Here is a 19,278-nt window from a genome sequence, read left to right on the forward strand (position 1 = left end):
CGTTTCACACTTGAATAATTATTTAAATGCAGCATGGTTTGCGTAATGCTTTCCCTTTTTAACACATTTATCATTGCAAACAAAAAATTTTTTTTTCATAAATGACCACTTTAGAAGATAAATCCTTATGGGAAGCAGATACAGACATTGGACAAGATATTCTTCGTTTAGCACCTGAAGAGATTGCAAACCGTACGCGGTTATTAGAAAACGACATCAAAGTAAAAAGAGTATATGGGGAAAAGGGAACACACTCTTAAATTAAATGCATGTAGGTCATGAAGTCAGAAACTGTTCGTATTACACATGAACAAGCTGCCATAAAAGAGCGCATTAAAGACAACAAGGAAAAGATTAAAATGAATAAACAATTACCTTATCTCGTGGGCAATGTCGTGGAAGTAAGTCTTACTTTCTGGTTTCGTTAGTTCATAGTTCTAACAAGCCATAAAAAAAAAGCTATTAGACGTTGACCCGGAAGAGGGAGAGGATGAGAGAGAAGGTGGTAATGTAGACTTACATGGACAAGTCCAAGGAAAATGCTGTGTTATTAAAACCTCGACAAGACAGGTAATATAAAAAAGTTGTTGCATGATTTTGGGAATAACACCTATAAAAAAAAAATGAAATAGACAATTTTCCTGCCGTTAATTGGTCTTGTGGATCCATCAGAATTACGACCTGGAGACTTAATTGGTGTTAATAAGGATAGTTACTTGATCCTCGATAAACTCCCTGCAGAATATGATTCTCGAGTCAAGGCGATGGAAGTAGATGAGAAACCCACAGAAGATTATAATGATATTGGTGGTTTGGATAAGCAAATTGAAGAGTTGGTAGAAGCAGTTGTTTTGCCCATGACACATGCAGATCGATTCAAGAACCTGGGTATTAAACCACCCAAGGGAGTCTTGATGTACGGTCCACCCGGTACAGGAAAGACGTTATTAGCAAGAGCATGTGCAGCCCAGACAAATTCGACTTATCTCAAATTGGCAGGACCTCAATTGGTCCAGATGTTTATCGGTGACGGTGCTAAATTAGTACGAGATGCATTTGAACTGGCTAAAGAGAAATCCCCTACCATCATCTTTATTGATGAATTGGATGCCATTGGAACTAAGCGTTTTGACTCTGAGAAATCGGGTGATCGTGAAGTTCAACGTACAATGTTGGAATTACTAAATCAATTGGATGGATTCTCTTCAGATGATCGTATTAAAGTGATTGCAGCTACTAATCGTATTGATATTTTGGATCCAGCCTTGTTACGTTCAGGACGTTTGGATCGTAAGATTGAATTTCCTTTACCCAATGAAGAGGCCAGAGCACGTATCATTCAGATCCATTCCAGAAAGATGAATGTCAGTAAAGATGTCAATTTCGATGAATTGTCGAGATGTTGTGATGAATTCAATGGTGCACAGTGTAAAGCCATTTGTGTTGAGAGTGGTATGCTTGCTTTACGTCGTGGCGCTTTAGAAATTCTTCATGAGGATTTCATGGAAGCCATTCAAGAAGTTCAAGCCAAAAAGAAGATGACATTGCAATACTATGCCTAAACCACCTTTAAAGATGGGAAATAAATTTTTTTGCATGTTCACCTATCTCTCTCTCTCTCTCTCTCTTTGAGAGATGGGTGTGACAATGAGCACAAACTGACATTTTGCCCCGAGAAAAAAAGACATTGCAGATAACGTGTCAATGTGTAACTGCTCCACAAGGGCTTAGTCTTGCAAAAAAAAAAAAATTAATATTCTATTCATTCTTTTTCTTTATTGTTGTTGTTGTTGTTGTTGTATGACCTTCATTCTTCAAAACAAGACTTGATGAGACAAGGGTGAAAAGAATGTTTGAAAGTTTTTTTTTATATTTTTTTAGGGTTAGTCGGGTATATATTTTTTTAAGTGGTCAAATAAGTGTCACCCGGGTTTTTTCATGTAAAAACAATAAAAAACAGACCGGAGCTGATTCTGAGTTATAAAAAAAGAGTATATATTTATAATTTCTGCAGCAGAAAGAAAGTAATTGTTTATTTTCTTTTTTCTCTCATCAAAAAAAAAAAAAAATGTCAGAAGCAGAAAATCGATCAAGGTGTGTAAGTTGTCAATTGTGTTTAAAAAAAAAATTAATTTGAAATAAACAAAATTAATTCTCCCTCTCCTTCTCATCACCTAGGTTTTTTGATCTGGCATATACTTCTTCTTCCAATTTCAGTACACATCATGCCTCACCAGCAGCTCCTTTACCCACCACACGACTTCAAACCATGTTCCAAATCGGGACAGAATCTAATCCTGACGATGACGAAGAAGACACAGCAGCTGAAGAAGAAAAAAAGCCAACCAAAACCGACATGCCCAAAGTGAAATCCAAGGTACAATTCCCCATTGATCTAGAACAACGCTTTTATCATCTCGATCCCAAGCCTCCCATGGACGAATTAGAAGAACCCATACCTCTACCTTCTCGTAAAGAAAAGGTCTTAAATTACCTTCACGCCAAGTTTCCGAGTCGTATTGTCCGAAGAGTTCTAAAGTGTACCATTGCCTATTTTCTGACCACCTTATTTAGTTTAATCTATCCTCTCTCTCACGCATTGGGTCCCGCTCCCTTTTTATCTACCACAGGTATGTTGTTCAGTCATCCAGGTCGTAGTATGGGTGCTCAATTTGATGCTACCGTCACCGGTGTACTCGGTATCGTTACTGCTGTCCTTTATGCTTTGGCAGGTATAGCTGCTTCCGTCGCTTACAACTCGTCACACTTTGACTCCTACCTGACCGATCATCCAGGTAGAGTCATTAATGCCATCTTTCTATTTGTCGGCGTCTTTCTTGCTCAAGTATTACGTCAAGTCTTTCCTAAATTTCACTTCTTTTCACTTCAATTCATGATCATTCAAATCTTTTCCATGACAAAGGGTATTAATTATCTCGATATACCTTATTCTTTACCTTTAAATTATGGCGTACCCTTATTAATTGGTCATGGTATTTCATTGGTGGTCAATTTGGTTTGTTGGCCCGAAACGGCCGTCGATGGCTTAGGTATGTTTTTTTTTATTTATTTATTTTAAAATGAAAAAGAGATCTACACACCCACACCCACACCCCCACACACATACACACCCCCCTTCTCCGCACCCACCCCCTGGTGTTACACAAAGAAACCTCATATTGAATCATCAATCAATAATATTTAGGTCGTGCATTAAAAGAAACAATTACAAGTAGTCGGGATATGCTGCACATGATTACCAAGCAATTCTTTCTGGACCCTCAATCCGACCCTGTTGCTGAATCTGTTGTGAATGAAGCAGCGGCGAAAATGCGTATGGGCATGACCAAAGTGAAAACCGCTTATAAGGAAGCCAAGTATGAAATTTCTTATGCGTTTATCCGACCTCAACAATTAGGTTATATCCGAAAATCCTTGGGTCGTTTAACCAAACATTTATCCATCTTGGGTGGATGTTTAAAAACCGAACGCGAATTATTTGAAAGTGCTTTGGAGGCTTTACAGGCTGAAATGCATGATTTTGATAGTGACACAGATGCTGAATCTCAGGCACCCGCCGCCGCCGCATCGAGTACGACACAGGCCGGCAACGGTTACCATAGCGATACGGAAGAGCATCCACGCACATCGTATAGCGAAGAAGATTTGAACTTGCTAAGAACCGCTTTACGTGCTACAAATGACTATATCAGTGGTAGCAGGTACAGTAGTCGACAACCCAGTGCCAACCCAAGTCCTCGTGCCTCACATACCCCTTCGCGCGTCAATTCACGCAACACGTCCGCCAACAATTCCGAAGATGAAGATTATGCAGATCAAAATCAAAAATCTGTCAACTCCATTAAATCCTTTCTGAATTTACCCCGTCTTTCTATACCCAAGCCAAAACCGCCCAAAAAGACCAAGAAGCAGACCGAATACCATCATCGCCATTTACTCATGACCTATCTTGAGAGTTTACGAGACCCATTGATGGAACTTTCCTTGGACTGTGCCAATGCTCTTGAATGTGTGTGTGAAAGTATCGCTTCTGAATTGGATATGGATAACGATGATGATGAAAGTATTCGACAAACCTGGAAATCTTTTTTACAACACACCCTCAACATTGGTAAAAAGCAAGATATGTCAGAACGCGATAAACGGTCCCTGGAAAGACATAAGGGCAATGAAAAGTGTAATTGCTCTCAGGGGATTCGGTTAGCCATTATTCAATTTGACAAGGCAGAAAGAGAACGTATGCATGCTCTCTATGAAATCAATAAAGCAAGAATGGGTAGAGAGGCCCTGGATTTGGGAATGCGTCAGGAACTCTTTTTGGTGTTTTTTTTCATCTTTACCATGCGTGAAGTGGCAAACGAGTTGCAGGAAATGACGTTGCATATGGATGAACTCAGATTGTATTCACGAAAAGCAAGCTTTCAAGGAAAGAAACGAAAGCATCTTTACATGCCTGTCTTGAGCCCTAAAATGTGGCAAAAATGGGCTAAAGGCACTAACCATCAAAGTGTACGTGATAAGGGTGGTTATAGTTTCTGTAAGTATATATATATTTATAAGAAATAGACCCGTCATTAACTTTTTTTTTTCCAATCATTAGCCGCTCTTACAAACCATATACCAAAGGAAGAACCAAAAAAGAACGAGATGGGTGAACAAGATCAATTAGCCAAACTACAGAGTAATAATACACTGATGCGAACCAAGAGTCGACGTGAATCCAACGCAGCGACCAAAGTATTGAATGAAAACGAGACGAGTAGCCCAACGATGATGCGACACCGCATGTCCTATATCGCGGACGAGGACGATGAGAATGACGAGAAAGGCAAAGTGCCTCGTGAAATCCGTATTCAGGTACCACAAAACTATGTAGAAACGGACGACAACCCAGAATTTCATTTGGATGCGGAAAAGACGCCCATCATGTTGCGTATTCGATACCGCATTTGGCTCAAGATTCAATTTATTTACAGTTATGAATTTAAATTTGCGCTCAAGATGGCGGCGGCAGTGTTGATCCTCTGTATACCTGCATTTGTTCCCGATTCCATAGGTTGGTATAGTTCGGTTCGAGGACAATGGGCCCCCATGACGGTGATTGCCATCATGAACCCGACAAGGTATTTTATATATAATAGAAAAAGTGATGAAATGCATAAATTAAGAATCCTTTTTTTTTTTGAGTGGTGGAACACTGGAAGCGAGCTTTTGGAGAATTGTGGGAACCCTAGTGGGGGCTTTTACGGGATGGGCGGCTCTAGAAGCGGGCGACGGCAGTCCTTATCTATTGGCGTTATTTGCTGTATTACTTGGTATGATCTATACAAAAGAGAAGACATAGTTTTGGGAGTAGTAGGAGATGGCATTTACCCTAATATGTATTAATTTATTTGCTTTCTAGCCATTCCTTTTTTCTATATTCATTTAGCCAGTACATATAATAAGGTTGGTATTGTGTGTTTAACGACATATATGGTAGTTGCGCTGAGCAGATATGCATACCCAATTCCTGGTGAAACCATTGCATCCACAGTATGGTAAAAAAAAAAAAAAAAAAGGCTCTTAATTTTTTAGGGAGATGCTCTCCTTACTTTTTACGTGGGTGCTAAAAGACTATTTTATTTAGGAAACGCTCCTTGACTCTTATTGTGGGTATCTGCGTTGCATTACTCCTCAATTCGTAAAGTAGTGAAATTATTTATTACAAGCAAAAAAAAAAAAAAACTAAAATACCCAATATGGGATAGGATGATCTGGCCGTTTGTTGCGCGTCACATGGTACGTAAATCGATTGCAGGATGTTTGGGTCAGCTTGAAGACTATTACACGTATGTCATGGGCACGTTCCTATACCATGATCCAGGCAGTATTCCAACAGATGCCGAAATCACACGAGGCGAAAAGATGGAGAGTAAGATCCAGTCAGCGATTGATGCATGTTCTGTGTTGTTAGAATTGACGGATCATGAACCCCGTTTTCGAGGACCCTTTGCAAAGTTATTTTACAAGGAAATGATTGTTTCTATGCGTAATTTGTTGGATCGTATGCTTAGTATTCGTGTTGCATTATTAAAGATGCCGGTGATTGTCAAGCATGACATTTGTGAGAAGGAGTATCACGTTGACCGCCGTGACATGGTAAACTATAAGACTTTTTTTTTTTTTTTCTACTATCCTGACTGTTCCTTATTAGATTGCATCGATGTTGCTCACGTTTCATACACTTGCAGCTTCACTTCGATCCAAGACACCTTTACCTGTGTACATGCCTTCTGCACGTGCTGCACGCTGTAAACTTATGGACCATCGCCGATCAGATGTCAAGAAGACCAACTGGGTTAAATTTCGGAACTTGACATGGTTTGCTATGGCTTGTTCATCAGAAGAAATGATTGATGAACTGGAGTATCTCACTAATCTTATTCGCTATATCGTAGGCGAGAGTGAATATGCAGATCGAGCTAAACGAATTGATGATTTTGTCAATTATTCAAATTCTGCGTCACACACCAATAATTAAAACACCGCATTGCTGGTCTTTAATGTTTTTTTTCATGTTTTTCTTTTTTTATTTTTTATTTATTTATCCCGCTTGTTCACTGTAAAAAAAAAAAAAGAAATGGCAGACTACAATACACTTGTTGATGTTGTGGATGATGAGGGGAGAGAGGAGCTGGTCAAGTAAGAGTATAATTGGGCAGTCAAGAAAGAGAGAATACTAAATGAGGTAAAAGACATGTGCTAGAGTTGCAATCGCAGTTACGAGGTAGGCAAGAAGAATAAAAGAGAGAAGAAGAAGAAGAGGAAATGACAGAAATAGACATGATATCACGTGTAGATAACGCTAGAAAAGAGCATCAATCACTCACGACTGAAAACCAATTACTTCAGAAATACATCAACAACTCCCTGACGTCGACGGCTGTGTTTGGGGCTACGAATGGGGCAATTAATTCGAATATGAGTTTACGTCAAGCCGAATCACCTAAATGATAAAAAACTCCTGAAGGGTTTTCTCCTCCTATTAAACAAGAGAGAAATGAAAGATAAGAACGCACACACCACACACGTTTTTGTAAAGTAAATAAAGGAGGTTTTTCACCCGCCATAAAAGATAATTAGAAGGTGGGAAAAAGTATCATTTGATATTAAACTTTTTTTGCATTAATATTACATGGTAGGGAGTAATTCCCCTTATATATATTTATTGGGTGTGTACTCCCCGTTTTCAACCAAGTCTCTCTCTCTCTCTCTCTCTATTTTATTGTGTGACTGTGTGTGTGTGTGGAGAGAGAATGCTGTACATAGCAACATGACAGCGCCCCTTTTTTTTAGAAAAGAGTATATATGTCTATATTATCATCAGTTGATTCACATAATGGGAATGTCCATAGAAACAGTTTTGGGTCTCTTGACAGTATTATTTAGTATGTGTATATAATAAGGAGGCTGTAGATCTGACAAGACTATATTTAAAACTAGACAAGTAATTTATATTTTATACTAAAAAGGTATTTAATCCTAATTAAATATAAACAAGGCAGTAATAGGCTGATATAAGCAATCCTTTAAAAAGAAAAAGAAACATGCCCGCGCGCACCAACCTAAGTTATCCATTATACAGAGTAAAAATTACTCCTTACCCCACTGTATATCGCCATTTTTTACCTTCTTTTCCCCCCCTTTTCATCTCTCCTACTCTTTTTATACTACTCTTTTTTTCCCCCCCTCTCTCTCTCTCTCTCTCTTTCTATCCCAATCGTCGTCTCCTTTGTCTCTTTTCCCTATAATATGGACATTTTTTCTTTTAGCCCTGCATTTACACTTTGCCCCTTCTTTTTTTTTTTTTGGCTGTTCCAGTCATTGTACTAAAAATGTGATATATCAGTGCGTTAAAAAAAAAAAAAAAGTAATCTACGTGATAAGTTTATAATATAAACAAAAAAAAGTTGTGTATTACAAATTAGGCATCTGTTTTTGTTGTTTTTTTTTTCTTTATTATATTTTTTTTTTTTTTTTTATATATCTCTCCTTGATCCCCTTTATATATACATATATATTTTAATTCTCTAAACAGTCCCTTTATTATTAACAACAACAATAAACATAAGCAGGCCGCACAAACCACATTACGACAATAAACATCAAAAAAAAAAAAAAAAAAAATAGATAGACCATCATTTCATTTTTTTTTTCTTTTTTTTTTTCCCCTCTCTCTTATTCTTTCCTTTCCTCTTTTCTTTTTTTTATTCTTTTTTTTTTTTCCCTTTGAAAGAAAAAAAAAACTCTTATTGTTATATATTACAAAAAAGGGAAAATTATTACTCTTGTACCTCTATATATTTTCTTAATCTAAGCAAACCAAGCAAAAACCAATTTTTTTTTATTTTTTTATTATTATACTTCTTTCTCAAAAAAAAAAAGAAAAAAAAAAAGAAAGCCTTTTTTTTACTGCGAAATGACTAAACAAGATCTCCATGACACCAAACGGACAACTTTTATTCGAGTACCCGTGAGTGCCATTCAATTGTCTCCCTGTTTTTTACTGTATTACTTATATTTCTTATTAGATGGAACCGTTATATGAAAGATTATTAAAGAAGCCATTTGGTGATAGTGTGTCAGCCATTGAATATTGTCGCAGTGTCTGTGCTGAGTTTGGATTCACCGTCAAGCAAGAAGCCAGTGCCAATCGTGTAAGCCCTCTTTTTTTTTTGCATGAAAATAGCAGTAAAAAATAACATTTTTTTTTTCTTCTTGTTTAGAATATCTATGTCTATTGTTCAAGAGAAGGCTTGCCTGATTCGCAACGTAACCCTAAACCTTCTCCTCAAAGAAAGCGACCTTCTAAACGCTGTGACTGTCGTTGGCGTGTTGTGCTTTCCGAAAACGAACATGAGGAATGGGAGTTTCGAAAGTCCATGAATCCTAATGCCTCTGAACATAATCATGAAATGATGTCACCTGAAGAAATGGTCAAAGCTTGGCCTATTGAAGTCAATGAGATGATTATTCAATTGGCCAGACAGCGTCTCCAGACACATGAAATCAGAGAAGCCGTCAAGCAACAATTTCCTGAAATTAGCTGGAACGAAAGAAGATTTTACAACAGATTAACTGAAGAGCGTAAACGTATTCGACAACGAGGTGTAGTTGAACGTTCTCAAAGGCTCTTGATGCTCTCTGCTCGCTTGTGTTCTGTTATTGCCTCCAATGAAGAATGGGCTCACTGTGTCGAAAGTGATTTGCAACGCATGTTTGAAAACTTTTGTCAGTTAGCAAGACTCACGCCCGAGAATATCAATACGCTGGTAGACCTACAAGCAGACATGATTCAAATAGACACAGACAGGCTGATTTCAAACACGCATCGATTGTCCATCGAAGATGAATTTATGGGCTCTCCCGCCAAAAAGAGAAGATCATTTGCTAAAGGCAATAATGACACTTTGGTCATACAGAAATCTCCAAGCACCAGTGGTAACACAACAGATACACAAAAGGGCATTCAAATGGTTTATGTACCTAGTTACACTATTCAAGTTAGATCTTCATTAAACAGATCTCTATCTGAATCATCCAACCATTCTTCTTCCAGACGTGTATTTAATAACAATGAATTTGAAAATCAACCCTTTGCTTCTTCTTCTTCCTTCTTTTCTCTGGCTTCTCCTACAAGTTCTTCATCAAGCTCTTCTTCCATGCCTTTATTAAGACAACAACAGCAACAACAGCAACAACAGCATGGCATGGGAAGACCTGTTAGTTCTCCCATGAACTCACCTAGTGAATTCATCATGTCTCAAACCTATCAAACACCACAACCTCAGAATGAGGATTATACAAGTACATCCAATGGAAACTACCCCTTTTCACCTTATACGATTCCAACCAGTGCATTCACCAGTCCACCCGAACTACCCTTTGCATTTGAACCTACCATGATGCGTAATAATGAAGCCGAATCTTCCAATACAGCAGCAGCAGCAGCAGCGGCGGCGGCGGCAGAGGATCGACGTGTGTTTGGGTTCTTTCCTAATACTGTCAAGGAAGAACCTAGCCATGTTGAACAGCAACACATGTTACAGCGTCAACAACAAGAATATGAACAACGTATGCATCGTAGCTTTACTCAAGGTACAGGTACTGCTGCTAATTATGTCTTGCCCATGATTCGATCTAATCAAGACCCTGATGAATCTGCTCACTGGACTTAATTTATGCCCTTTCTTCTTTTTTTTTTTTTTAAATGATTATTATTATTACTTTCTTTTTTTATGATTCTATGATTTATGGCCTTTCCTTACTTTTATGTTTATGACACAATCTCTCTCTCTCTCTTTTTTATAATAAATAATTTTCGTTTTCTTTTTAATATTTAAAAAAAAAAATGTATCAAAGACATAATTCCGAAAGCTTCACGTATTTGATATTTAAAAGCAACCGGACTCAAAGTGTCTGACTTTAGTCGGGGAGGTATTTTAAAAAAAAAAAATCAAAATTAAAATAACGAGTCTCTCTTCAAAGTGGTGAAACTCCGTAGACTCAAGTTATCTCCTCCATAACGTTGTAACTTTGGACAACGCCTGCAAAAGGAGTTTAAACATCGTTTCTATGACACCGAGTTGTGGTGGAGGTTAAAGTGAAGACTTATTAACAAAAAGAGAACCTACTTCTTTTTTTTTTTTTTTTTTTTTTATCTCTCTTTTGACCATCATAGCGCTTGTGGGGGACCTCCTTTTTTCTTTACTAAATTAATTTTTTTTTTTATTATTATTTTCTTCCTTCTTCCTTGACAATGACAGATCAAGAAAAGAAACCACATATTTATGAAGAATCCTCTCAATACCAACATTGGAGGTTTTCGCCCAAACAACTCTGGGATATACGTCATGCCAGTACTGCAGAAGCCGTTCATCGCGTACAAAGAAACGTGCAGGAAGAATTAGTAAGTAATGAAAAGAATTTTTCTTTTCTTCATAACTAAAACGCACAACGCTTAGGCAGAGGATAGCTCCAAGCAGAAGGGTGATCGAGTGTATCTCACTGCACAAGAAGAACTCTCGCTCTGTCGTTTCTTTGAAATGCAACTGCAAGTCATGAGTCGTCATTGTAAATTCACAGATATGGTCATGGCCACAGCAGTTATTTACATGAAGCGGTTCTTTTTACACAACACTGTCATGGATTACCATCCCAAGGACATTTTGTGAGTGTTCATTAAAAACCCCATACTGACTATTCCCAATTAACCTGGTTCTTCAAAAAAAAAAAAAAAAAAAAAAAAAAAAGCTTGACGTGCTTGTTTTTGGCGACAAAATCAGAGAGTGAGCGCATCTCGATTGACGACTTTGGTAAAAACCTACGCTTGCCTTCCACCAAGGGCGTACTAGATCTCGAATTCACGGTCTCACAGGGACTGAAATTCCAGTACTACATTCATCACCCGTATCGACCTGCTTACGGTTTCTTTCTGGACATGCAAACAGGGCCTACGGATATCAAACTGTTAAAGGAAACATACAAGAAAGTCAATACGACGATAGCCGAGATCCTATTGACGGATTTACCCTTGATCTATCAACCGACACAATTGGCTTTGGCCGCCTACATGATTGCAGGTGAGGTCAATGGATTTGATGCCCAGGTGAAACGATACATTCAGGATAGGTTTGGAGAGGCAGATGCTTCCCATTTATTAAACATCATTCAAAGTATCATCGGAGCCTTCAAGATTGTGAATAAAGTCACACAGTTGGAAGCTAAAGAGATCGATCTTAAATTAAAGCATTGTATGAATCCTGCCATGGATCCCAATTCTGCCATGTAAGTCCACATTATGTAATTAACCCTTCTTCTTTTTATTTTATTGTTAACGCTGTGTACATATATATATAAAAAAAGCTACAAGAAACGTTTGGCAGAAAGAGAGGAAGAAACAAAAAAGAAAAAGAAGGCAAGGTTAGAAGAAGAAGAGGAGACATCTTCTTCAGGTGCTTCTTCTCCCTCAACAACAACAGCAGCCGTGGTAGAGGTGAAATGAATGATAAAAAAAGAATAAAAAACATTTTACTTCTTCTTCTTTTTTAATTCGTTGGCACATGTGTTACAATACCATGCTCCTTTGGGTGGTGTCTTTAATCCAGCGCATTCTAAATGAAACCATTCCACATCACACTGTGTTTTTTTTTTGACAGTGTTAATAAAAAAAAAGAATAGACTAACAATGGATGGTTTTACCTGTTCGTTTTCGCAGGCAATCATTTCACCAAAGGATACTTGTTGACAGTAACAATACACAGGCTCATTGGGATCAATGGGTAAATCACTACTCGGCACCGCACTGATATACATAGATTAATATTAGATTATTCTTTTTTCTTACTTTATAAAAATAGGAAATGCAACATTACGTTTTGGCATATTGAGTAGCATCTTGTGTAGAATATTCTGTATCCTCCTGTTGCTGATGATCCTTCTTCACCCTTTTTCTTCTACTTGTATCCATGGTGGGTTCTGATTCTTTTAAGGTATGATTGATAATTTTACTAGGCTTTTGCTGTTGATGTTGTTGTTGCTGCTGTTGTTGTTGTTGATTGACACGACCTGGACCGATGAGCTGTTCATCCTCAATCTTTTGCAGGTCATTGTCAAGACGTGTACAATGTCTATCTACCGTGTCATAAGTGGATTTTGCAAGCGCGAATTTCTCTTCTCCCTTTTTTAAGGATTCGTTTAAGAGTTGTCCGATGCGCTCTAGCTTTTGACGTCTGGTTTCGATATCCATGTCTGTGGCGTTGGATAAATAGGCTGTTTCCACTGCCACTTGTTGCATGATCTCTTCGGCTGTTTCATCTAATTGTCGAATCAAAGTGTAATTACGTTGTAATTCCAGAGGTAACGCTTCTACCGCTACAAAAAGCAACACTATGATTATTCTGTTTATACAACAAATATTTTAATTCAATAGTTTACTGTCAGAGTATTCAGCAAGGTAAGTTGCTGCCATTTGTGTATTCTCTTTCTTCATTTTTTTGTGTGTGTGCGTGTGTACGTGGAAGAAGAAAAAAAAAGTGATTGAAAGACCGCTTTTGACTGGACAGTTTTTTTTTTTGAGGTTGCACACATGAGAATACACAGAAAAAGAAAAGAGACCATGTTCTCTTATCAGATGGAATAGAATGCTGTACGATATTAAAAAAATATATTTGGAGGAGTTATGAAATTTCCAATGCAGTACAATGTGGGGGAGGACAGGGGTGTATCTAACACCTTTTTTTTTTTTTTACTTTAGGATCTGATAAAAATATAAACCCGACTTCTCTCTTTTTTCTCTTTAATTTTTTTTTTTCAAAAAACACACGTACACTTACTACTTCTTTACCATGTCAGGCTTTTTCAAGACACTTGGTACACTTATTACAGGCAGTGCGCCTACTTCACCTAAAGAAGAAGAAGAGGTGCAAGTAGAAATAGACCAGATTCCTCCTCAAGATCTCATGGTGAAGGATTGTGCCAGTTGTGTAGAGGAATGTGACGAACACCAACAATATCCCTCTTACTTAGAATTCGATCATGACTCACCTCTACTGGGCTCCATGTCACCTTATGGTAGACATTTTATGATCAGTACAGCTCAATGTGATTGGCCTGAACGTATCGAAGAGGATGAGGGTACGCTCGCTGCCAATTTACACGCTCTGTTAAAAGAAAAACCCATGTCATGGCGTACCTTTATCACAAATACCTCTCTCATCGCACATCGTTCAACCGTACCAAACGGGATGGATCTCATCATTTTACCTGATAATATCATTGTCAGTAATGTCACCCCCGAAGATGCTCAACAAATCTATGACGTATTTGTCAAAATGCCGCTTCCGACCTCTAGCAGTAGTAGTCATAGTAGTATAAATTCCAATCTGGGCCAACTCAAAGTCTACCCAAACCCATACGAAAATATGATCCTGATCTGCTCACATCGAAAAAGAGATAAACGTTGTGGTGTCACAGCGCCTATTCTCAATCGTGAATTCGATCATATCTTGCGTGAATTAGATATTCATGATGGGGAAGGTGGAACATCCGTCTTTATGGTCAGTCATGTCGGTGGTAAAGTTGTTGTATTGTTTAAATCTCTCGTCTTTTTCTAACGCTCCTTTTTTTTTTTTTATGTATTTATATAAACCAGGTCATAAATTTGCCGGAAACGTGATTTGTTATATAAACAAGGGTAAAACCGGTGTTTGGTATGGACGTGTCAGGACCTGTCATTGTCGTGAAATCATCGAGGAAACATTGTTAAAGGGCAAAGTCATCAAAGAATTGTATAGAGGTTCCATGAGCCATAGCTTTAATGACTCCAAATGTAATAGAATCAAATGGTAGTTCTCTCTTTCTTTTTTTTTTTAAAAAAAAAAAAATGATAATAATAAACTGTAACACCAACTTAATCCGATTCTGGGGCGTCGTTTTTTTTTTGTAAAGAGTGTCACAGACTATTTTACCTATCCTGTATCGTTCCCCCTTATTATTTGGTAAACTCATTGGATCTTGGGTATCGATTCCATTATTTGTTTTGAGACCATTGCCTGCTTACCGTACATCTATACCCCTTGTAAAGAGAAATATATACACTTTCATCATGTCGTACAAATCACACTGAATTGTCACAAATACATCTCCCTCACTCTCTCACACTCCCAGATAGTTACGCCATTCTTGAGAATCCCACCGTGATCCCATTCCTATAAATCTGTATTTTATCAGATGCTCTCCATCACCCCCCATCATATCAATCTGATAAACAAAACACGGAGTTACAATCCATTTTGTGTAACATCGTTTCTATGGAAATGCCAATTATCCTCTTTTTTTTTATTTTAAAAATGAGAAGGGATTGTCCCAGAGCATTCAATTGATTGACTTCAAAACGCAGTAATAAAAAAGACGTCTTTTTAGATAGTTTTTTTTTTCTAACTCATTGTTTATTTTATTTTTGAAGGCCTGCATGATAAATAAATAAGCCAACATGCACTGAATAAGTAAGCCCTTTATTCCCGCTCTAGGTTATTTTGATCTATTGTTTTAATAAAACTTTATTTCCTGTATGCCCTTCATTTAAAAAGTTTTAAAGGTCGCATGGTTGTAAAAAAAGCCGGACTAAATAAATGGTTATAGAGCCTGAAATGACCACATAAAAAAAATAACTGAACCATTTTCAGTCAACTACTCCCCTTTATCATACCATATATATAAAAAAAAGTATGTTTGTTATTTAAAAAAAATTAGATATACTTGGGGATTCGCATTGTGTTCCAAATTAGTTGGGTTCAATTTTATTTTTTTTGAGAATTGTACCACATAAAAAAATGTAGGATCGGAGAGTGGACAAACTATAATACAATGGGGGGGGGGTTTACATAAGAAAAAAGGTGTGTGTTTGTGTGTAATGATAAATTATTCGGCTTCAAGAGGAACCACTTGTTCCTTGACATATTCATGGGTATACTCTTTCTTGTTAGGAGGCCACTTCCAGCCAGACACTTCTTCATCTACCAAAAACCACAAACGCAATAAATGACGTGTCTGTCCTGGAATATCCTTATAGGCACCACGAGCATGTAGTAAAGCATGGTTGTTTACTAATTGAATATCACCGGTTTGAAGTTTCATATACAAGGCCTCACGTTCACACAAGTCCTGGATATAGCGGATGGCTTCTAAATATTTCTCTTCTACAACAACACCAGGGAATCGACTCACGGTCTCAAAGAAATGGGGACCCCAGAAGGTGAATAAATGGTTTTCATAGTATTGCATTGGTTGGATTGTGGTATAAGGAGCATCACTAGGATCATGCTCGCCTTTATGATCCCATAACCAACGTCCCTTCATCAGCTCGACAATATCAGGTCGAAGTTCACGAAGACGGTTGTAAAGTGTGTGTGAAGAAATAACAGAGCTGAGACCACCCTCTTGTCCTTCATTCAAGCAAAGCAAAGAAACAATATCAGTACTATCTGTATGAAAAGGCTGTGCTTTACGAGTGGCATAGATACGTGTGGTGGGATCATCAGCGCTATAAACAACCTTGGTAGTTGATCCTTCTGTTAAATCCTTGATATGACCCAAGATATGACCCTTACGGTTTTGTGGCTTGAAAGTTCCAAAATAGCTACCGATACCCATGAACATGGCGACTTGTTCTTTACGTTCATATTTTTCGATAGGGAATCCACGAATTAAGCCAACACCTAAACCTTGGAAGAGATTATTGCGTTCCTTAATAATGACATTTTGGAAGGTGGTCAAGGGGAATGTGGAAGGTGAAATTTGACTGAATGGAATATCAAGCGAGACGAAATGCTTGATGGCTTGATCGATATCCGTGATATCCTCGGGTGTAAGATGATAAATCCATTTTTCAGGGTGGGCTTTCAAGTCCTTTCCGTCCCATGTGGTGGGACCTATAATACGATCAGGATATACATTGCTTGTTGTATCAGTATTGAAACTGACTTGATCAATAATAGGTTGAGCAACAGCAGCAGTAGGAGACATGTTTTTTAAATGTGATTTTTTAATAGAGATGATGTATAGAGAAAAAAAAAAGTACCAATGTCACTTAACCATGAATCTCTTATATACAAAGCGGTTACAAAAGAATAATGGCGATGGCGATAAATTTTATTGCGTGATTCAAGTGATTGCAACATATTCACAAATCATGAAAAAATTGCGCAATAGATAAATTCTGGAATTCACACGATCGACACGGATAAAGTATTTTAGACTAAGTTACACACGCACACTCTCTGTATAAAATCCTGGAGATTTCTAAAAAAATGATGCAATAGCTTTCAGATAAATTTAAGAATGATGCAATTTTTAGTACTTCGTGGATTATTAAGATAATCTTCTCTCTTTTTCTTTCGAAGGAAGAAAAGGCTCAATAAACAGATTTAACACATGTAGATGTATGTAATTGGACATGATTCATCATCTAGCGCATACATTTACACTTATTGCCGAGCAAGGGGACCTTTCTATGCCATCGATTACGTAATACTTATTTAAAGACGCATTCGTAACAATCTTTATACATAAGTGATAGATAGTACATATTTTATTATATTTTCCGTGCAGTAATAAATTAGTTAAACAAGTGAATCATGACGTTTAACAAAACGTAATTTACAAGGAGGGGGTACGACATTTAATCCAACATTCCTTGCTTCATTTATGTCAGGCATACCTTCTTTGGGAGGTTCAATAGTGCATGTGGCGAGAATTTGAACAAATGCCAAAAACATTTCCACCTCAGCTAAATAAGTACCAGGACAACTACGCCTAATAAATAATAAATCGAGATTAATAAGGGGGGGGGGGCGAGTTTTATATGCAGCAAATTTTAATTTTTTTTTTTTGTTTTTTACCTTCCCCATCCAAAATTAAATTGATCTCGTTCCTCAATTTTACCTTTTTTGAGTGCGTCCATGGTTTTGGAATTACCCATATATCTTTCTGGGAAAAATGTGTTGGCGTTTTCGAAATAAGATCCCAGGTGCATGCCATGCATACTTGAAATAATGTTACACCCCTTTGGAAAGACATAACCATCCACCTCAACTAAATTACATATGGATGTGAGTAAGTGAATTTATATCTAACTTTATTGTGAATTCAACTTACGTTCTTCTTGTGTAGAATGAGGTAATCCGAATTGCATGGTGGGTCTAAATCGCATACATTCTTTCATGACGGAAATAATGTATGGCAGTTGCGTGCGTTCACTGAAATGAGGAAGTCGACCATTGAGTCTGAAGAATTCGTCTACTTCATTTGCTGCAGTTTTTTGGCATGCTGGGTAATGACACATTAGATACAGGTTCCACCATAATGAAACTCCAATAGTATCTGTTCCAGCAGAGATAATATCAGCTAAATTAAAAGGGAGTAGATTTTGCCATTAGGGTTATTAAATGCAGCACTTTTTTTTTCTTTTTTTTTTTTTTGGGTTACCAGTGAAGGCGATGTATTCTTCCTCTGACCAATTTGCACCTTCTTCCTTGATCGACTTGACTATATTTGGTTTATCCGAATTTAGGGCTTCCGCAATGTATCTCCGAAAGGTAGGATCTCTCACATCTTCAAAGAAATGTTTACCCCTTGATTTCCTACCATTGAAGAAATCAAGGAATGAAGCGCTAGGTAGGAACCCTGGAAGATCTTCTACTGCCTCTAGTATTTTACCTGTTCTTGCGATAATATAAGAAAACTTTTTGAATTCTGGGTCATGCACGCGTTCAAATCGTTTGGCAAAACTGAGTACAAAGACGGTATTGATGGCATACCATTTAAAGTACTCAAAGGGAATTACGCCTTCTTCTTTTACAGTATCTTCCACAAGTTGATGCACTAGCTCCTGGGCTTCCCAATGAATAGAATCCATGTAACTTTCGATTTGTTTCGGTACAAATGCATCCTGCACTGTAAATGTGTATATAACAAAATTTTCATATCAGAATTGCTGGTTACATTAGCAGAAGTTTTTTTTTTTTATATTCTTACTTTTAGCTCTAGTACTCTTCCATTTTACATCCGAAGGTTGTCCAAATGCAACACCCCTTTTTGGTTTGGATAATAGGTTAGTCATCTTTTTTTTTTAATAGTTAACTTCTGCAAGAGAATACGTACTTTTCTCCTTTACTATACAAATCAGTAAAGTGTGATTTTGGTCTGAAGGAGGTTTTGGCACTATTTGTCACAAATACTTTATGAGCCAAGATAGGATCAGCAATCATGATCCATGTTTGAACACCGAGATAAAGTTTAATAATGGGTCCTAGTTGACGATGCCATTCCTCTACTGTTTTTCCAGGAAGTTCGCCCATAGAGAACATATGTCCGACATACCAATACGAAGATCCCGGTACAGGTATTTCTTTTGTAGATTGAGATTTGGACTTGTTTGTTAAAGCTCGAATCAGCTTGTATGAAGTGAATAAAAGTACTGTTGAAAGTACAATAGCAGTTTTTTTATCCTTTTCTATTGATAGATTCATAATGTATGTTTGTGTGTGTGTATGTGTGTGGGGGATGGGGGGAGTGGCTATGTATGAAATATATAAGACTGGGGAATTACTTTTTTATTTCGGTTTTTATTATTATTTATATGTATGTGTACGATCGGTAAAGACTTGCATGAACAAAAGCACAAAAAAAACTGAGATTTTATATTTTTAGCATTCT

General features: G+C 37.4%; 10 protein-coding genes across 10 annotated transcripts; 7 read left to right on the top strand and 3 right to left on the bottom strand.

The window, feature by feature from the left end:
- The first annotated feature begins 72 nt into the window (after positions 1–72).
- EV154DRAFT_506742 (P-loop containing nucleoside triphosphate hydrolase protein) lies at positions 73–1,750 on the top strand. The gene is made up of 4 exons (XM_051601324.1): positions 73–221; positions 276–401; positions 460–570; positions 633–1,750. The coding sequence occupies exons 1-4, from the start codon at positions 102–104 to the stop codon at positions 1,560–1,562; spliced, it is 1,287 nt and encodes a 428-aa protein (XP_051458289.1). The 5' UTR covers positions 73–101; the 3' UTR covers positions 1,563–1,750.
- Positions 1,751–2,659: 909 nt separating this feature from the next.
- On the top strand, positions 2,660–6,544 carry EV154DRAFT_419761 (uncharacterized protein; the record flags this gene model as incomplete). The annotated part of the gene is made up of 7 exons (XM_051595914.1): positions 2,660–3,050; positions 3,206–4,558; positions 4,622–5,144; positions 5,209–5,336; positions 5,426–5,561; positions 5,772–6,162; positions 6,218–6,544. The coding sequence occupies 7 exons, from the start codon at positions 2,660–2,662 to the stop codon at positions 6,542–6,544; spliced, it is 3,249 nt and encodes a 1,082-aa protein (XP_051458290.1).
- Positions 6,545–6,592: 48 nt separating this feature from the next.
- EV154DRAFT_207934 (uncharacterized protein) lies at positions 6,593–7,278 on the top strand. Its single transcript, XM_051594372.1, has 3 exons — positions 6,593–6,705; positions 6,759–6,790; positions 6,845–7,278. Exons 1-3 carry the CDS (start codon positions 6,644–6,646, stop codon positions 7,015–7,017), a joined length of 267 nt encoding a protein of 88 aa, XP_051458291.1. The 5' UTR covers positions 6,593–6,643; the 3' UTR covers positions 7,018–7,278.
- Positions 7,279–8,330: 1,052 nt separating this feature from the next.
- EV154DRAFT_208058 (uncharacterized protein) lies at positions 8,331–8,855 on the top strand. Its single transcript, XM_051594374.1, has 3 exons — positions 8,331–8,353; positions 8,449–8,536; positions 8,595–8,855. Exons 2-3 carry the CDS (start codon positions 8,483–8,485, stop codon positions 8,763–8,765), a joined length of 225 nt encoding a protein of 74 aa, XP_051458292.1. The 5' UTR covers positions 8,331–8,353; positions 8,449–8,482; the 3' UTR covers positions 8,766–8,855.
- On the top strand, positions 8,790–10,722 carry EV154DRAFT_506774 (uncharacterized protein). Its single transcript, XM_051601325.1, has one exon. The coding sequence runs from the start codon at positions 8,946–8,948 to the stop codon at positions 10,239–10,241; it is 1,296 nt and encodes a 431-aa protein (XP_051458293.1). The 5' UTR covers positions 8,790–8,945; the 3' UTR covers positions 10,242–10,722.
- A 100-nt stretch (positions 10,723–10,822) lies between these two features.
- Positions 10,823–11,973, top strand: EV154DRAFT_587442 (cyclin-like protein; the record flags this gene model as incomplete). The annotated part of the gene is made up of 3 exons (XM_051606806.1): positions 10,823–10,972; positions 11,028–11,233; positions 11,317–11,973. The coding sequence occupies 3 exons, from the start codon at positions 10,823–10,825 to the stop codon at positions 11,852–11,854; spliced, it is 894 nt and encodes a 297-aa protein (XP_051458294.1). The 3' UTR covers positions 11,855–11,973.
- Positions 11,974–12,093: 120 nt separating this feature from the next.
- On the bottom strand, positions 12,094–12,913 carry EV154DRAFT_419711 (uncharacterized protein; the record flags this gene model as incomplete). Its single annotated transcript, XM_051595909.1, has 3 exons — positions 12,094–12,201; positions 12,265–12,367; positions 12,438–12,913. Coding segments are annotated over 3 exons (687 nt in total), but the record flags the coding sequence as incomplete, so codon positions are not given.
- Positions 12,914–13,095: 182 nt separating this feature from the next.
- EV154DRAFT_208055 (Sucrase/ferredoxin-like-domain-containing protein) lies at positions 13,096–14,615 on the top strand. Its single transcript, XM_051594373.1, has 3 exons — positions 13,096–13,240; positions 13,319–14,136; positions 14,216–14,615. The coding sequence occupies exons 2-3, from the start codon at positions 13,410–13,412 to the stop codon at positions 14,410–14,412; spliced, it is 924 nt and encodes a 307-aa protein (XP_051458296.1). The 5' UTR covers positions 13,096–13,240; positions 13,319–13,409; the 3' UTR covers positions 14,413–14,615.
- A 714-nt stretch (positions 14,616–15,329) lies between these two features.
- On the bottom strand, positions 15,330–16,740 carry EV154DRAFT_506776 (uncharacterized protein). The gene has a single exon (XM_051601326.1). It carries the CDS (start codon positions 16,585–16,587, stop codon positions 15,484–15,486), a length of 1,104 nt encoding a protein of 367 aa, XP_051458297.1. The 5' UTR covers positions 16,588–16,740; the 3' UTR covers positions 15,330–15,483.
- Positions 16,741–16,907: 167 nt separating this feature from the next.
- EV154DRAFT_506777 (cytochrome P450) lies at positions 16,908–19,224 on the bottom strand. The gene is made up of 6 exons (XM_051601327.1): positions 18,724–19,224; positions 18,598–18,653; positions 18,049–18,516; positions 17,719–17,967; positions 17,463–17,655; positions 16,908–17,376 (listed from the first exon to the last, which is right to left on the bottom strand). The coding sequence occupies exons 1-6, from the start codon at positions 19,089–19,091 to the stop codon at positions 17,184–17,186; spliced, it is 1,527 nt and encodes a 508-aa protein (XP_051458298.1). The 5' UTR covers positions 19,092–19,224; the 3' UTR covers positions 16,908–17,183.
- Positions 19,225–19,278: the final 54 nt, after the last annotated feature.

The sequence above is a fragment of the Mucor mucedo genome (assembly GCF_025094135.1).
Source record: "Mucor mucedo strain NRRL 3635 chromosome Unknown EV154scaffold_39, whole genome shotgun sequence".
NCBI lineage: Eukaryota > Fungi > Mucoromycota > Mucoromycetes > Mucorales > Mucoraceae > Mucor > Mucor mucedo.

Excerpts from the sequence above, each read along its gene's own strand:
- EV154DRAFT_506774 (XM_051601325.1), top strand. The coding sequence starts at position 8,946 with ATGAATCCTAATGCCTCTGAACATAATCATGAAATGATGTCACCTGAA.
- EV154DRAFT_208055 (XM_051594373.1), top strand. The coding sequence starts at position 13,410 with ATGTCAGGCTTTTTCAAGACACTTGGTACACTTATTACAGGCAGTGCG. Across the intron at positions 14,137-14,215 it reads TATGGTCAGTCATGTCGGTG|GTCATAAATTTGCCGGAAAC; the intron begins GTAAAGTTGTTG and ends TATATAAACCAG.
- EV154DRAFT_207934 (XM_051594372.1), top strand. The coding sequence starts at position 6,644 with ATGGCAGACTACAATACACTTGTTGATGTTGTGGATGATGAGGGGAGA. Across the intron at positions 6,706-6,758 it reads GGGAGAGAGGAGCTGGTCAA|ACATGTGCTAGAGTTGCAAT; the intron begins GTAAGAGTATAA and ends ATGAGGTAAAAG. Across the intron at positions 6,791-6,844 it reads GTTGCAATCGCAGTTACGAG|ACATGATATCACGTGTAGAT; the intron begins GTAGGCAAGAAG and ends TGACAGAAATAG.
- EV154DRAFT_208058 (XM_051594374.1), top strand. The coding sequence starts at position 8,483 with ATGACTAAACAAGATCTCCATGACACCAAACGGACAACTTTTATTCGA. Across the intron at positions 8,537-8,594 it reads CAACTTTTATTCGAGTACCC|ATGGAACCGTTATATGAAAG; the intron begins GTGAGTGCCATT and ends ATTTCTTATTAG.
- EV154DRAFT_506776 (XM_051601326.1), bottom strand. The coding sequence starts at position 16,587 with ATGTCTCCTACTGCTGCTGTTGCTCAACCTATTATTGATCAAGTCAGT.
- EV154DRAFT_506777 (XM_051601327.1), bottom strand. The coding sequence starts at position 19,091 with ATGAATCTATCAATAGAAAAGGATAAAAAAACTGCTATTGTACTTTCA. Across the intron at positions 17,656-17,718 it reads TCATTCTACACAAGAAGAAC|TTGAGGTGGATGGTTATGTC; the intron begins GTAAGTTGAATT and ends TATGTAATTTAG. Across the intron at positions 17,377-17,462 it reads TTTAATTTTGGATGGGGAAG|GCGTAGTTGTCCTGGTACTT; the intron begins GTAAAAAACAAA and ends ATTATTTATTAG.
- EV154DRAFT_506742 (XM_051601324.1), top strand. The coding sequence starts at position 102 with ATGACCACTTTAGAAGATAAATCCTTATGGGAAGCAGATACAGACATT. Across the intron at positions 222-275 it reads TATTAGAAAACGACATCAAA|GTCATGAAGTCAGAAACTGT; the intron begins GTAAAAAGAGTA and ends AAATGCATGTAG. Across the intron at positions 402-459 it reads TCGTGGGCAATGTCGTGGAA|CTATTAGACGTTGACCCGGA; the intron begins GTAAGTCTTACT and ends ATAAAAAAAAAG.